We start from the raw sequence: 15,767 nt of genomic DNA, 5'->3' as shown, positions 1-15,767 counted from the left end.
TATAAATTGAGATCCATCAGTATAAGTCCATGGGGTATGCTGTGGATTCTCTAGTAAAATAAGGAGATAGCAAGGTTGATACTTCTGATATTTGCGTGTCATATTAAAAAGAAATCGAAAACCTAACCCTCCACCCCACTGCTGAACAATTCCCATCGTTTTATGTGCTCATTAAACAGCAGCGTGAACCAAGGAAAGCATACAGGACTAATTTAAAATATGATTTCTACATCATTATTAGTAGCCAAAATTTGCATTTTCCGCATCACACGTATTTCACTTGTGAGATATTGCATGGAATTGGCAGGGTGACAGAAAACCAAATCTGTTTCCTTTTACGGCTGCTTCCTATAGTTAATAAATGCACAACAATAGGAACAAGGCTTTACAATCAGAAAGAAACTCTGCAAAACAGCAGCATTTGCAGACTTTTTAAATGTGTGTATGATTACCGAGGCTTTAAATGCTACCTTAGTAAGACCGGAAGACTGAAATAGGAGCTACTGCTTTATTGTTTGTTAACATCAGTTCCATCCCGCTCTGGCATGAAGTACTCAGGTCACCTGTAGGCCACATTAGCAGGACAAAAATCTTTTGGGAGGGAGGAGGAGTTTTCCTTAAGTTAAGATGCATGAAACAATTTAAATGATGTATATGCATATACTCATATGGAGGCCAAAGATCTGAGTTGGGGATGAATTTGACCTTGGGTATGTTTGGATACTGAGGCGTCATATATCTCTTTAGTGACAGCAGCAGCTCTAGTTTCAGGATCGGCTTAACCTTTAGTGTGTGCCCCAGAAAGTCTTCCAGGTTCTGTCGAAATTGAGCAGAAGCTACTCTGAAGAGGGAGTGGTGACTAACACACTGAAAATGTAAAATTTGGAATTGCTTTATTCTGCTTCTCGTAGCTTTGTTTAGTTGTAAGTGGAGTCAAAGTGTTAACTCAAATTCACCTTCTCTTTCTGGAGCTGTCTCAGCTTCAGATCAGCTGAACTGAAGTGACAGTGTTTACACTAAACATTGTGGCCTACTAGAAAATGGCTGTTGGTGGTTGGATCCATTTTCATATGATACATCAGAACCCCTGAGTTTGGCCCTGATTGTCTGAGTTAATTTTCAGGACTCACCCTAAATTCGTGACAATTCCTGTTTTATTATGTAATTATTTTAAAATAAAAATTTTCAAGTTGATCTGTTTTGTTTTTTTTTTAACTTGATACTTCACATGTTGCTTGGGTTGCATGTTTGCAGCTCAGCTTTTTGCAGGTCATTGAAGCTATCGGTGTACAGCAGCACTTCCTTGGTGCCTTTTCTCTTGGTCAGATTATCTGCAGCCTTTGCTCTGCTTCAGGGTCGGATGTTGCTGTAACTGTTTTCTGGGAAACTCTTCTGACTTGGGTTAGCTGTACAGCGTGGTTATTCCAAGCCATACAAAATTTCCCACGGTGGTAAAAATGAAGTCATCTATTGTGTTACCTGATATTCATGTATAGAAGCATATGCACTGCTTTGTGATTCTCCTCCTTAACTCGTGTCCCTTTCCATCGCACTTTTTCTGCACTTCTTATATGTTATCTGTGAACAGGTTGCAGCCTCCTGTGAGTAGGAGGCAGTTGCAGAATCGTGGCCCCAGTGAAATGAGCAGGATTGATTTATGTATGTTTGCCGTGGTTTAAGGGAAGTCTGAATTTCATAACAGAGCCTTGCAAGGTATTATCCACGTCTCTTACGTGGAACCTAGTCCAGGCTGTGTCCTTTTAAAAGTACCATATCACAAGTAATGGTGGCAATGTCAGAATCTTTCTCCGGCTAAGTTCTCTCTGATGCTTTATATTGCATCATGTTGTATTTACAATATAGAATAACTTTCCTCTTGCTTCTTTCCTGATGTGTTTTAACTTCACATAAGTGAAGTTAAAAATCAGTGGTTGACTTCCTATGAAAGTAGACTTCTTCTTTCTCTAAAAGCAGAACTGTCTCTCCCTCCTTTTTCTTTCGCCTCCCCTTTCTTTAAAACAAAGTATTCTAAATTTATCTAGTATTTGCCTGTATAAGGAACAAAGAAAGAGAAGTAAGGCCCTTGTGTACTTCATCCTTCTCTGTATCATGGAAGCATGTCCAAACGGTTTTGATAAAATCTCAGCTCTTCAGATTGAGGAGAGTACAGGAATGTCAGGACTAGGACGTGATCTGTCTAGTCCCCATTATTCCCAGCTGTAATTTCTTTGGGTCCTACAGTAAGCATATTGGTTTGATTTTGAAATTATGGCTGCAGAAGGAAATGCTGGTTTGGTTGCAGGATGTTACAGTCCTTGAGGCTAGAAAGTTTCTGAGGGTAGGAAGCTTCTCATGTGAGAGCTGTTTGGCTCTGGAAGATCCTGGTAATCTGTTGTTTGTTTGAGATGGATTGTTTCGTCTTTTCCATGATAGATAAATAGAAAACTCCATGCCCGGCAGAATTATTCTAGAATATCTACAAGAGATGGAGCCCTGCAAGGAGCTGCATTTTCAACTGACATAATGAATTTGCAACCAGGTGGTCCATTGCTTGCACAGGATTAACTTCTGCCTGGTTTTAAATACTTACTGGCATGTGCTGAGTGATATTTAACAGTCCTACTGTTGATTATTATTTTTTCCTCTTTGTTTTCAGGTCTGAAGTTCACTCTTGGGATTGATGAACAGACGAGCCCACTTGAAGATACGTGGCTTTCTGAAACTGCCATCAATTTGGAGATATCATTTTCAGAGCAGGCAGCTATTTTCAAAGACAGCTCAGTAGGCAAAATGTGCAAGGGTGCAGGGGATGGCAGTCTTCTTCCTGTATGTATTGCCTATTTATTGCTATTATTATTTGTTTCTAGTAACGGAACTGTTCGATGATATTTGTCTGATATTGGTTGAATTAGGTTTAGAAGGGTCCAACTTCATGGGCATAGACCTTCTCAAGATAATTCCTATTTCAGAATTCTGTTCTCAGTTGCATGGAAATAGTACTTTCGTGACTATTTATCATTGTCTTTCTGGCAAAATGCCCTTTATGTATGAGTAGTAGTGGACTATTAATATGAATCAGGGAGAGTGGCTTAGTGGTAGTGGCTTTCATTGCAGTTCAGAAAGTTCAGTTTATGTTTACTGGAACAGACCCTCATCTAGAGAAAATGGAATTGTTGGTAATTTTACACAAGCTGTGTCCTTACTTCATTTTTTCACAGCCTCTTTTCCCCTTATTTGAGGTGAGATGCTTTACTGCTGTAATAGAAATCTCTGTCCTCATTTGGAAAGGACTGATGGACGTTTGTAGAAATCTTATGCAGTTATGCAGTGCAGATAGACGAGAGAGGAAAAGGAAGAATAGAAAGAGTTGTAAAAGTCTGAAGTGAGGGGCTGAAAGTTAAGGATTAGCTTGTGCTAAATTGTGTGTTCCACCTCTTCATAAAAAAGGGTCATTCAGAAAGAGTTGAAATAAATACAAAATAAGATCCTCCAAGGCGTTTTGTCATTGATGCTAAGCATCTCTTGAGGATCTCTCTCTGCCTAACGCTTTATGAACATGCAGTCACATACGAGCTGTAAACTAATGACTGATGTGAAAAACGTTTCTTTTGTCTAACAACATATGCAAACATGTCTGAGTAAACTTAGCATCTGAAGTAATAATGTTTCATAGTTCTTCAAACACTTAATTTAGATAAGGACATATGCAGTCCTTCAAATAGTGATTACCCCATGGTATCCTAGTTTAAACATTATAAACCATACACCAATGGATATTTAGAAATGAATGCTAAAATGTTTGAGTCTCATTTCAATAATACAGCCTAGGACAAGAAGACAGTGGCTACACTATAGCTTACTTTTGTATACCTTCCTAATGCATGCTACATGCTTTAGCTGTACTTTCAGGTAGGCTTATGAAAGATTACCGAAAGAAGTGGCTATGAGATTTCTCTTTCAGTAATGAAAGGAGTAGCAGAATGTTAGGCAAAGGAAGGGAGTTAACTATTTAAATCTCCAATTTGTATTTGTTGTACCTTCATCGCTAGCAGCTATTTTTAAATATATAGGTTTATGCATGTCAGTGAAACCTCAAGGCAGGAAATGGATATAGCTACCGTTTGTAAGTTATATTATTTACAGTTTAGATATGTACCATTGGAGCCATATACCACAGCTAACAATTCAGCTGTGCTATTGCTGGGTATATACAGGATGAGAAAATCATTCTACAATATAATATTTGTTCTTTCCAAATGGAGAAAATGTGTTGGCAACTGTTCTGCATCGTGCTTTGAGTCATGCATTCTGCTTGTGTGAGGCATAGGCAAGAGGGCAAGAGCCCTTAGAGGCCCACTAAATGAGATGGAGGTAAAAAGTTCTGCGAGGTGGAAAATCTCTCTCTCTCTCTCTCTCTCTCTCTTTTTTTTTTTTTTTTTTTTTTTGAATCTTTGCTGGTTGCCGCAGTTCCTTGCATTGGTCCCTGAGAGGGGCTCCTGGGCATTTATTGTAATAGAAATAATCCATAATCATTATATGGGAGTCAAATGTGTGCCTAAATGTGTATGGGTTTCTTTTCCAATTATTTGCGCTTATGATTGTGCATGAACAGCTATTTCCACCACTATAAATTGGTGGAGTTACAAGGAAGACAGAGCCAGGCTCTTCTTAGAGGTGCACAATAAAAAGACAAGAGGCAACGGACACAATTTGCAACAAGGGAAATTCTCTTTGTATGCAAGGGAAAAGAAATTCCCTGTGAGATTGTTAAGCACCTGAATCCCAGAGACAGTGGGAAATCTCTGTTATTGGAGGTTTTCAAAGGTCAGTTGGACAAGGCCGTGGGCAACCGGTCTAATTTTGAAATTAGCCTTGCTTTGAGATAGGGGTTGGATTAGATTACCTCCAGAAGTCACTAAGAACCTAAAACCTCCTCTGGTTCTAAAATCATCTGCTTCTCAAATTGTTTGGGGAGTTCTCCCATGATTTAGTCAGGTAGCAGCCGGCTTCATTAGAAAGGTTGTGCCTTGAGAGGAGCACAGCCTTCAAGCTAAGTAATTTGGTACGACCTGGGTTATTCACTCTGCTGCAAATCTCTGCTTTCAGAATTTCAGACTGCCGAAGGACAAAACGGGCACCACAAAGATTGGTGACCTGGCCCCTCAGGATATGAAGAAAATCTATTCTTTAGCACTGATTGAATTAACTGCTCTCTATGACATACTGGGGACAGAATTCAAGCAGCAGAAAGCTGCAAAAATCAAAACCAAAGGTGAGTCGGAAAGTTTCATATTCTAAAACAAATGTGTCTGTTTTAACCTAATAAAACAAACGTATCTACTTCTTTATGATTTTTCCTGCAGAAGATTTATATAAGTATCTAAATAGTAGTATAGGTCCTGATTTTGGGCATCACCTAATTGTGACATGTTACTCAGGGCACGCTTTAGTCAAATTCGTGGGCGTAGTCACTCCAGCTACGGGACCGTGCTCTCTGTCTAAAGTCAGCACTCAGGCCAGGCACTGAGCAGAAAACCTGAGGACTGAGGAAGGGAGATCTTCACCTTAGTAGCATGCTGTGCAGGAGGAATTGCTTCACAGAAGTTTGTAGGCGCTCCTGTATTCCCCGGGAGGGCTCATGCATGTGCTGTGTGGGTATTCTCTCCCTGCTCTGCTGATGGTAGGTACTGTGCCACTTCTACCTGCCCTTGGCTGGGATGCCGGGAACCTTTGCCACCTGTTTTCTTGTTCTGAATAGAACTAATTTTCCTGTGTCACATACATAGCCCTTGCCCACAATGCAGTTTCTATGCTGAGTGGCATCACAGTGAGTGGAAGATTTGGGCTTTTGCAGAGAGTGTTGTTACAGCAGGCACTCTCTGCAAGCCGCTGGAGCATATATAGAATCCCAGTGCTTTCCTTAGGAATGTAGGGTACATGGAAACTGATCTCAAGATGCTAGAGGTTTCAGTTGTTTTGTGTATTTCTGGCTTCTGCTAAATGTTTTACACGAGCTTGAAATGTGTTACCAGTTAATCGCAAGCCTACTTTGGCCAAAACCCTGTTGTCAAGGTTCAGTGAATGTGACAGTGCAATAGCTCACTCTAAATAATTGAAAACAACAGAGAGGGCTGAGAGCAGCAAGGTACAATAGATTCTTGAGAATACGCTCTTCACTCCGCAGTAGTAGAAAATAGCTTCTTAAATGCAAAAAATAAACACAGAAACATCTACAAGGCCTTGATCCCGTAAATGCGTTTTCATCTTGCAGAAGTGCTTGTGCTTTCACTAATACATAGTGAAGCAGCAAAACATTTTATTCTCTTGGTCTTTGTATCTTAGTTTTAATTGATTCTTCTTATTCTTCTAAATCTTATTTTTAATTGAGCTTCGCTCATAAGATTATTTTTTTAAACAATAGGTGGTCATGGAGACTATTATATTGGTTAAAAACTCCCTTTTTCCACCAAATCCAAAAAGATGAACTAGACTGATGGAAATATGTAGGAAAAAGATAATCATATGTCAACCTCTCTCCCTAATAAAACTGGTTTTGTAACATAATGGCTTCAGTACCCTATTGCTCTGCCAGACCCACTCCTCTTCACTCATGAGGTGCTTGCTGTTTAGCCAAGTAATTCATATAGTAGTGGATCTATTGGCTGTTCCCCTTTGTGCTTGAGTAGATAAAGGTAATGAAAATATAATTCTTCTGTGGAATGATGTGCTGTTGCCAGACCGGTCTTTATATTGGCCTCCTACAGTTTGTTTCTCCGGCTTCACCTCAACTGAAACTTTCGCTATTGACAGGATCTTCAAGATGATAAAACTATGAGATACAGTTATTGAGCGTTTATAAGGGCCTCTACATATTTTGTAGGTAGACTTTTTATTCTGATAAAGAGATGCAAGAACTGCCTGAACTGGCACTTAAACTGATGTTTCTTTGACATATCTCACATTCTCTCAAAGGCTGACATCTTTTTGGTATTTGCATCTTTTCTGATACTGGCGTGGCAGTATACCGAGCAGGAGTTTTTAGCTACTTGTAGTGTTATATGCTGTTTCAGAAAAATTGCGTGTACAGCCATTATCAGTACTTGTGATAGAGGTGTTCAACAGAGGGCAGCAAACTTAATATTAGGAGTTGCTAGTATAGGCCTCTTTCAAAAGCCGTACATTTCTGTTCAACTGGGGCATAAACACATGGGAGTCCCATTTACTTCAAAAGGTTTTGCATCAAAGCTAGATTACTTACGACTAGATTCCTTTTTATTTTTTATTATTTGCGTTCCTTTGCAGTATGGTAAAGGCCATTTTCTAGCCAGGACTTACTGTACTTTTGCTCTCCTTTAATAAATAAGTACCTTTGGCAAGATGCTATCTTGTTGTTCTGCTGCAAGACAAGAAAGGTTGAAAAGCACAAGAAAAGTTGAAAAGCTCTTCTTTCAAAACACTCATGGAGACAAGTATTGAGAGTAAATCTGGATGATAATTATATCTACTTCATTTTAGTAGCCAATTTTCTGGTTATTTTACCCATGCCTTTTGCATATTAACTATAAGGACTTGCTCTGAGTGATGAAGATGTATATTGCAGGGTCATCATCACAGCCGTTCAACAAACCAGACTCATGCAGATGGTTCATTTATGCAATTTGCTTCACTGTACTGCAGAATATGTGGATGGCAATCTGAAATTGAAACAGAAGACTTCTGATTTATGGCTGAAGGAAGAGAAGAATGAATCCTTTCAGCCAAAATGCTTTGTTTAATGACTTGATTGACGAAGACATTCAGATACTTTGAACAAAAGGTCAATAGCTCTGAATGTATTGAATAGGCTTATCGTTTCAAAAATGTGTTTTTATGCCATTAGCTCATGTATTGGAACAGATGTGGATAATACCCTGGTTTCTTTTGCTTTATTCTTCAGAATCTGGCTTGTTTGGTGTCCCACTCTCAGTTTTGCTGGAGCAGGATCAGAAGAAGGTGCCAGGCACCAAGACCCCACTGATTTTTCAAAAGGTAAATAGGCACAAACAAGTCAACTTGCTATGTACCTGCAGATGAGAAACAAATAATGTTTTGTCCTGAATTTATTTGTTCCCTCTAACAAAACTTTCACTGTATTTACTTTAAGGGAACCTAAGGTATATTACTCTAATGAAAGCTATTGTAGCAATTTTTTGCCCCTTTGTTTATTAATTTAATAAGTCTGATACTTTGTATCAGAGATATTTTGGGGTGAATGAATAGGGTTTGTTTTTTGTTCTAACTGGTCTCTACTTTGTAGGTGTTCTGAACTGATGTGCTCCAGGGCCAGAGCAGTTAGGGATATTGAGTGAAAGATACCAGAAAAACATGTCAGTAAGATGTGTGAAGTAAACCGTGATTTAGGCAAGCTTATTAATAAGCCTGTGAAACTTTACAGTTTCTATACGATCAGTATAAGAATTCTTGTAGAATTAGAATTCTTACTGTTAGTATAAGAACACCCTGCAGTCAGTTCCATTTCACACGAGTGGTGTAACTTTCTTCATCTAGAGGACTGTGCTTTGTCTTTCAGAACGAATACTTGAAGTTCTGTAGAAATCCTCAGTCCGTGGCCGGCAGCTTGACTTAGCTTTCTAGGAAGCCGTTTTCTGTTCTCAGAGGTGATTTGGGCCAAGAGGCAAGTGGCTAGGGAGTGGGCATCAGGCTGGATAACTGTCTCGGGACCATAAAAATACATTTCTAGGAAAGATGGTATCCAGACTAAAAGAAATCAAATGACCGAAAATGATTGAGCACTGTGATATACTAGCAACATGGTAAGCATAGTTTTCCAGGAAGAAAATTCTGCGTGAACATTTCCAGCTCATATATGTAATTTGTTTTTGCAAGGCACAGATGTCATTTGGAATATAGCTTTTCTTTAAACGAGAAAATAAAAACAAAAAGGTTCCCTATTTCTTCAGCATCTTCTCTGCAGCAAACACTTTCAAAGAAGAGGGAATTTATATAAAGTGCAAGGAAGAACATTTTTGTGGAAACTGCTGTTAAATATAGCTTACATATCACTGACATGAAACAAACCAAGCTAATAGGAAGGCTGCTTAAATTAAAAGAAATTAAACGAAAGTTTTTATGTCATTGAGGAGTTATGGTTAAAAATGGTGACACAACAGAGCCTATGGGATTTCTGACTGGGAAATCTGAATCCTGCAGTACACTCTCAAACTGTACATTTTGCTCTGATATTGTCTTATCCCATAGATCTATCAGGATTTGGTGGATTCTCCCTCATTTTCTCTCAGTTTAAGACAGGCCGTCTTTTAAAAGGGTAGCTAATCTTCCAAGCAGAAGTTGTGAGCTTCATTCGAAGTGGAATGAGATCCTACACATGCAGTCCTGCAGACTATTAGGTGCCCCTAAGAGTCTCCTCTGTCTTTAAAAACAAGAAAAGTGTGCGTCAGCAGTCAGAGGATAACACAGATCCATAGATCTCCACAGGAGGTTTGTGCTGATAGTCATTCAGGTCTTTGGCCTGCTAATGAAACAAGCGCGGAGCAGGCTTAAAATAGTCGAAGAGGGAATTTCCTGTAGGCAGGAGGCTGGTGGTGGCCAGCGGCCACCTCTGGCTGCCTGCCAAGGGGGCGCTCGTTTGTGCGCGTGCACGAAGGAGTCGTGCGGGGCCAGCTGTAGCACCACCAGACCTCAGCTCCCCATAGGTGTGAGGATGGTAGCCAAAGGTAGGACGTTCCTGCAGTGTCTTTGTGCCTGACAGATGAGGAAAATACACCAGGGTAACAGCTTCTGTGGGGTGTGCCAGCTTTGTGGCTTTTTCTATATGAGCCTTCTGTGATGTGTATGAGTTACGTAAATACAGTGATAGGTAACTCCCTTTAATTCCTGTGGCCGCAGAAAGCGCAACTTTTGCTACGTTGTTTTTCTTACACCGGAGCTGGCACAGGAAGGTGTGTAACAGAGGCACCATCCTAGTTAAATGCTGTAAGTATCCCTTTGTGCTAAAATGACGCCCTCAGCAGTTCACATTTACAGAATTTCTTTGGAACACTTTTAGGTTCGTCCTTTAGTGAATACTTCTACACTTACCTTTTAGAAAAACACAGTTCATGATACGTACTTTAAGTGATTTTACAGAATTTGTACTAATTTAAGCTGTGCATAGGATTGCAAACTGATGAGTTTGTTAGGAGGATGCCAGTATTTGCACAACTGAGCCTCTTTAAAGGCTAAGTGTACTTAGGTCTTCTCTGGTAAAGTTGTAAAGAAGAGTATTTGTGAGAAAGTTAGTACTGTATCTTTATTTTACCTTAATTAGTTTGAATCCCATTTTAACAAGATAGTAGTTGGGATTTATTTTTTAAGTTGGAGTAGTTATAGAAATAAACTGCTTCCCTATCTCTGGAGGTGGTCTAGACATTGCAGTTTTCTTTTTTAATAAAACTCTTTTTTTAATAATTTTCAAATAAAGGATTAAAGGTTTCTTCTACATCTACAACAGTAATCCACTTGTAAACCATGTGTTTATGTGTGTGTGCCAACCCATACATAAATAAAGGCTCCACTGTATTAGAACTATCAAGCAGTAATTTTTAATTAGCATCTTTTTCAAGTAGCTTGGTTTATTTTTAACAGCTGATTTCCCAGATCGAAGAGGCAACACTGGAAACGGAAGGACTGCTTAGGATACCAGGAGTTGCAGCAAGAGTAAAGGTAAAATATTGCACAGATTGTCAACACCCCCAAAAGCTTATCTGCACTTGCTGCCTTTATTTTTGTCTTGGAAATACATTTTAATGCCAGGTTGTTATTAAAATCTTTAAAAAAAAAAAGCAAAATATTTTTACAAAGAAAATTGAGTTACGTTAGCCAGGAGGCTGATGATTTCATCCAATGTAGTTTTAAGGAGAAGACTGGAGTTCAAGTTTGAAGCTGAGTCAAGGCTATGTTTTAAATTCAGCTGTGCCAAAATCTCATTAATTCTTGGCACGAGCTTTCCAGCCTCTTGTTTTTTTCCCTGAACCAGCAGTTCATACATAGCGTTTCTACCCTTGAAGGAAGCTCTTCTCTGGCATCATGAGCCTATTTTAATGGCTAGACTTCACATGTGTTACAGGGCAAGGCAGCCAGCATGCACTGAAGAACCTCTCACATTTATTTTTATGAACAGCAATATAACTACCCAGCTCGCTAAGCACAATCTTGTTAGGCATGTCTGTTCGCACTGACACTTAGCAGAGTGAGTGCCAATTGCATGCAGACTCTTCCCCAGTATTTGCCTTAATGCAGCAAACTAAATACACAGTATGATTCACACCAAGAGTCAATGCGTTAAAAAGATGGTCTGAGCTGGCCTTAAATTCTAAACAGAAAGGACCATTTAAGTGGATTCAGCTGTCCGAAGATGTCTGCCAGCCTCCGTCATGTAGAACTTTGTCCAGCAGCTGGTTCATTAGAAACAACTGAAAGAAAGGAATATTATGGAAACTGGCTTTGTTTATTCACCCGTAACTAAGATTTTTTTTTTTTTATAGTTTTCCTCCATTCTTTATTTTCCACTTTTCATCAGTTCTGCATACTGGAATGATTTTATTTGTTTATTCTTTAATTTTATTTGTTTAATACAATTTTCCAGGCAGGAGATCACTCACTATTTGACTTTCATTAATTTTTTGCCTATTCATTTGCAGGAGCTTCTTCTTCAAATTAAGCAATTGCTTTGTTAGCTAAGATGTAAAGTTCATGTACTTATTTTAATGCCAACTTTATGGAAAATCACAGCATTTAGAATATTTAAGACTGATGATTTTTCTCTAAATGGTTTCTCGAATTTTCTTGAACTTTTTTTCTCCTATACTAGAAGAAAATATTTTCCTTCTTAAATAATTTTATTAGAATGGCATAGATAACCTCCACAAAATAAAATATTTTGGTATCTTTTTGTATAGATTTCAGACTAATTTAAAAAAATGTATTGCATATCTATAACACCCCAAAATATATATATTTACTTTAAAATCTAAACATTAGTCCATTAGGATGCATAGCTGATGTTTTTGCTCTTGCCTCTCAGATAAAATAATTCATTTTTTCTAGTTGTTTAATACTACATTTGCCAGAGTGATTTAGCTTGAATGTGGATAGAGGAGCTGGTGAGGCTGTGAGGGAAAATTCTCATATTTATTTCTAAAGCTTGTTTTTGTTGATCTGCAGGAAATCACACCACTTGACTTTAGACATCTGAGTTAGGATCTTAGTGCCTGTGAACCTCTTGGATAATCAGTGGAGACAGCAGATTTCTCTGGCAGACAGCTAGGAATATCCAACTTTTATTTCAGTCTATAGCACTTAATTTAAGTATCTACATTTTCTTTTGAAAGCACAGATCCATTTTCCATTTAGACGAAATTAATTTTTTTCTTAAAAATGTATCTAGTATTTTTTTATCCCATGTGCCCTTCCTGTCCAGATAAATAATTATGGCCAATTTTTTCCATAGTATTCTTTATCGCTTTGTCTCATGCACTTTGCAAAGCAAGAAGGTGTTTCTGTCCTCGCTTTCTGTCTGGAAGAACTGAGGCAAAAAGAAGGGAACCGAAGAGGGCTTAACCTCTTGGTTTGCAACACAGTCCCCTTCTGCGGAGGGCATGTTTGAGATCGAGTGCTAGGCAAAGCTATGTGTGTCCAAAGGCATGAGGTTCTCTACAGATGGCAAGACACCCAGCTATGCAATCACCTCAAATCTTTTCCCTGTATTTTAAGAAGAGAACCAGCCTTGCCTTAGTGTATGTTTTGATAGGAAACCAAGTGTCAGCATGCATAGTTGCCATATTTGTTTATGAAAAAAAACATGCATTACAGCAACACCCTCTGGTATGCAGTTTCAGAATTGCTGAGTGTAAGAGCCACATCTTAATATTTGCGGGGAGGGGGAAACCATTTCCCTTATGTCAATGCGTATGATATCTGGCTCTTATAGAATCTTCCATATGGCCCCGAGGCAGGCCCACAGGATTTCTTCCTATGTGATTTGGCAGTCTGCTGCCTATTACTGTTTGTTTGCTTTCGGGGCTTCTGATCTTCAATTTATCTTTGTGTAGCAAAATATCAGTGGCAGCTGGAGTTAAGTGATATTTCAGATGTCTCCCTTCCCCCCCCCCCCCCCGAAGCATGGAAAGTATTGCTATGTGTATAATACATAACTTACAGCAGCCAAGTGTTATTGCTGCTCTCTGTGCTTGTTGCCTTTCAGAGTCTTTGCCAAGAACTGGAAGCAAAATTTTATGAAGGGACTTTCAACTGGGAAAATGTAAAGCAACATGATGCAGCAAGTCTTTTAAAACTCTTCATCCGAGAGATGCCTCAGCCACTTCTCACTGTAGAATATCTCAAAGCTTTCCAAGATGTGCAGAGTGAGTAGTGTCCTTTCTGTCTCAATTGTGAACAAGTGAGACCATAAACAAATTGAGTGCAGAGAAGTGCTTCTTTGTCATAGTAGCATTTCCGCTAATAATATGTTAGCCTGAAAAACAAACTAAATAACAACCATATGGCTTCACCTGAGAAAAGACAGGGCATAATTTTGCTGACAGTCAAATAACATTTTTCATGGGACATCTATTTTAGTAGTTTATGCATAAAATAAAAACACCTCGTGTTACTCTGTGCTCAGATGTTTCTAATAGTCTTTAGGAGGTGTGGATGAATTATAAGGAACTAGTGATATGTTAAGATGCCATCAGTTTGTAAACAATTATTTGATTCAGAAGAAAACAGGACAACAAAGATATAATAGTTCTGCAGGAAATCCAACAAGTGGTAATTCATACTGTTTAGTATAGGAGGTGGAGGGTGTTTTCTCCATTTGCAATGGGAAAAGTTACAGCAGAATAGTCAGAACTGTTGATCATCCCTGGTCCCTTGAGGATCAGCAAGCTCCTGTGAAAATGTCCTCTCTGCCAGCTGGTCACCAAGACAGCAAATACATTAGTTGTAATAGAAGGAGAGTGACTGGGTGATAATGAAATCAGGAGTGAGGTTCCACATACATTAATTCCACAGCCAGCGCAGGTATGTTAGTTTCAGAAAAATCTATTCCTCTTGTTCGTGAGCAAAGTGATGGCTCATTTCTAAGTAGCACATTCAGGGCATACCAAAGGACAGAGAGACAGATGGATACTCTTAGAAAGCGTGGACTCTTTCACTCTCCAGATTGTGAGCTGCTTTTCAAGAGCACATACGATTAAGTTAGTGTGAGTAGGGGGCTGGGGCTTAAGCCTATTACACAACTTTGATTTTGCAGTACCGAGTACTGAGCAGCAAGTTAAAGAAACGCCAGAATGCTTTTAAATGGTGCTGGCTGCTAACATCTCCAAAAGGTTGTTCCACTTACCAGATACTGACTGGATCCGGTAGTGGCTCTGCTTGCCGCTCCTGAGCTGTCTGAAAAGTTATGTGGTTTTACCTACCCGGAAAATATTGAGGTGCCGGGATTGAAAACACCTTCTATGTTGAGCCAAAGGATTTGAGGCAAAACAGACAGATTGCTTATGTCTTGTACTGTATTGTCTGCTTGTCTTGCTGTTTAAATGTAATAAGATAAGGTACGGAAAAAAAACAGCCACCTTTATGACAGTGATCAGTATCTTTCATGATGCTGTGATTAACCTGTGTGGTTAGACTTAAATAAATGCAATTTAAAAAAAAAATTAAATCATTTTTCAAGTGAACAGACAGAAAACCTTGATTTAAGTAATCAGTTTTAATTGCTTTTTGACCATTGTGACATGGTGCTTTGCAACTAAGTTTAACCCTGCTGCACATGTTGAAACGACTATGTAATTCACGATTCATTATTCAGATCCTTAATTTTTATTATCGTAGAAAGTGGCGAGCAAGCATTATCTTTTTTGTTTAATAAAGGATGAATCTTTTTTGCTCTTTCTCCCAATCTAATCTGGATGAAATGTGTTTGAAAATAGCAGATCAGCTGGAATTCCAATGGAACGCACAAAAGCAGCCCTGTTGAATTTTCCATTAGTGTAATTAAACTATGCCAAGTGCAGGTACCTCTTTCTTAATTTGTTTTATATACGGCCTGATTCATTAGGAATTTTCTGAGAACACTTGACAGACCACGTCCTCTAAAGCGTGACAAAAGGACATGGGAACTGCAAGGACTTAGGAACTCTTCTAGGAGGTGAAGGAGTATAGAAATGTGCTTGTCCTGCATTTTCGGTAAATGATGCACCATTGAGCTATTGGGTAAAAGGGGGAGCCAGCATCACTATTCTTTAATTGTGGGTTGCCATGTTTGGTACGGCACTCGTGGCTGTAGGTAGTTAAGGTGGCACAGTCACTCTGCGTGGGTAGACGTGGGAGACCGTGCAATTGTTGAGGTGATTGTAGAAACGGCAAAAGCAGTTTTGAATGCGCCCTTTCATATGCTGGGGCACAGGCTCAAAAAGGGAGGAACCCTTAGCCGTTTAGTTCGTGTTGTAACATTGCAAAATAAGTATAGAGTAAAAGTATCACAAGGCATCTAAAAAATATTGCCAGAAGACTGCTGAGTCATATAGCAACTGAATCATAAACATTTGGAACATTTGAAAATGAGTATCAGAAGAGAAGGATCTGCAGTCCTTTTTCATACAATGATGATTAGCTTTGTGTATGCACTCAGCATTTTACAAGAGGATTCCACTTAAAAATCATGTTTTTTCAAGAGGATAAGTGACAATTTTAAAATATTGAGGTTG

The 15,767-nt window shown here is 38.9% G+C and overlaps 1 protein-coding gene across 5 annotated transcripts in view; it reads left to right on the top strand.

Moving 5' to 3' along the window:
* ARHGAP18 (Rho GTPase activating protein 18) overlaps positions 1-15,767 on the top strand; it is a 98,794-nt gene that overhangs the window by 67,848 nt on the left and 15,179 nt on the right. For all 5 annotated transcript variants that reach the window (XM_068938260.1, XM_068938258.1, XM_068938259.1 and 2 more), the window contains exons 5-9: positions 2,657-2,826; positions 5,107-5,272; positions 7,937-8,028; positions 10,645-10,722; positions 13,262-13,421. In XM_068938260.1, coding sequence (XP_068794361.1) covers positions 2,657-2,826; positions 5,107-5,272; positions 7,937-8,028; positions 10,645-10,722; positions 13,262-13,421 — 666 coding nt within the window. The remainder of the gene's footprint in view (positions 1-2,656; positions 2,827-5,106; positions 5,273-7,936; positions 8,029-10,644; positions 10,723-13,261; positions 13,422-15,767) is intronic.

This window comes from Struthio camelus, chromosome 3, assembly GCF_040807025.1.
Source record: "Struthio camelus isolate bStrCam1 chromosome 3, bStrCam1.hap1, whole genome shotgun sequence".
NCBI lineage: Eukaryota > Metazoa > Chordata > Aves > Struthioniformes > Struthionidae > Struthio > Struthio camelus.
Note: the sequence above shows the minus strand (reverse complement) of the source record. Positions and strands in the feature narration are given on the sequence as shown.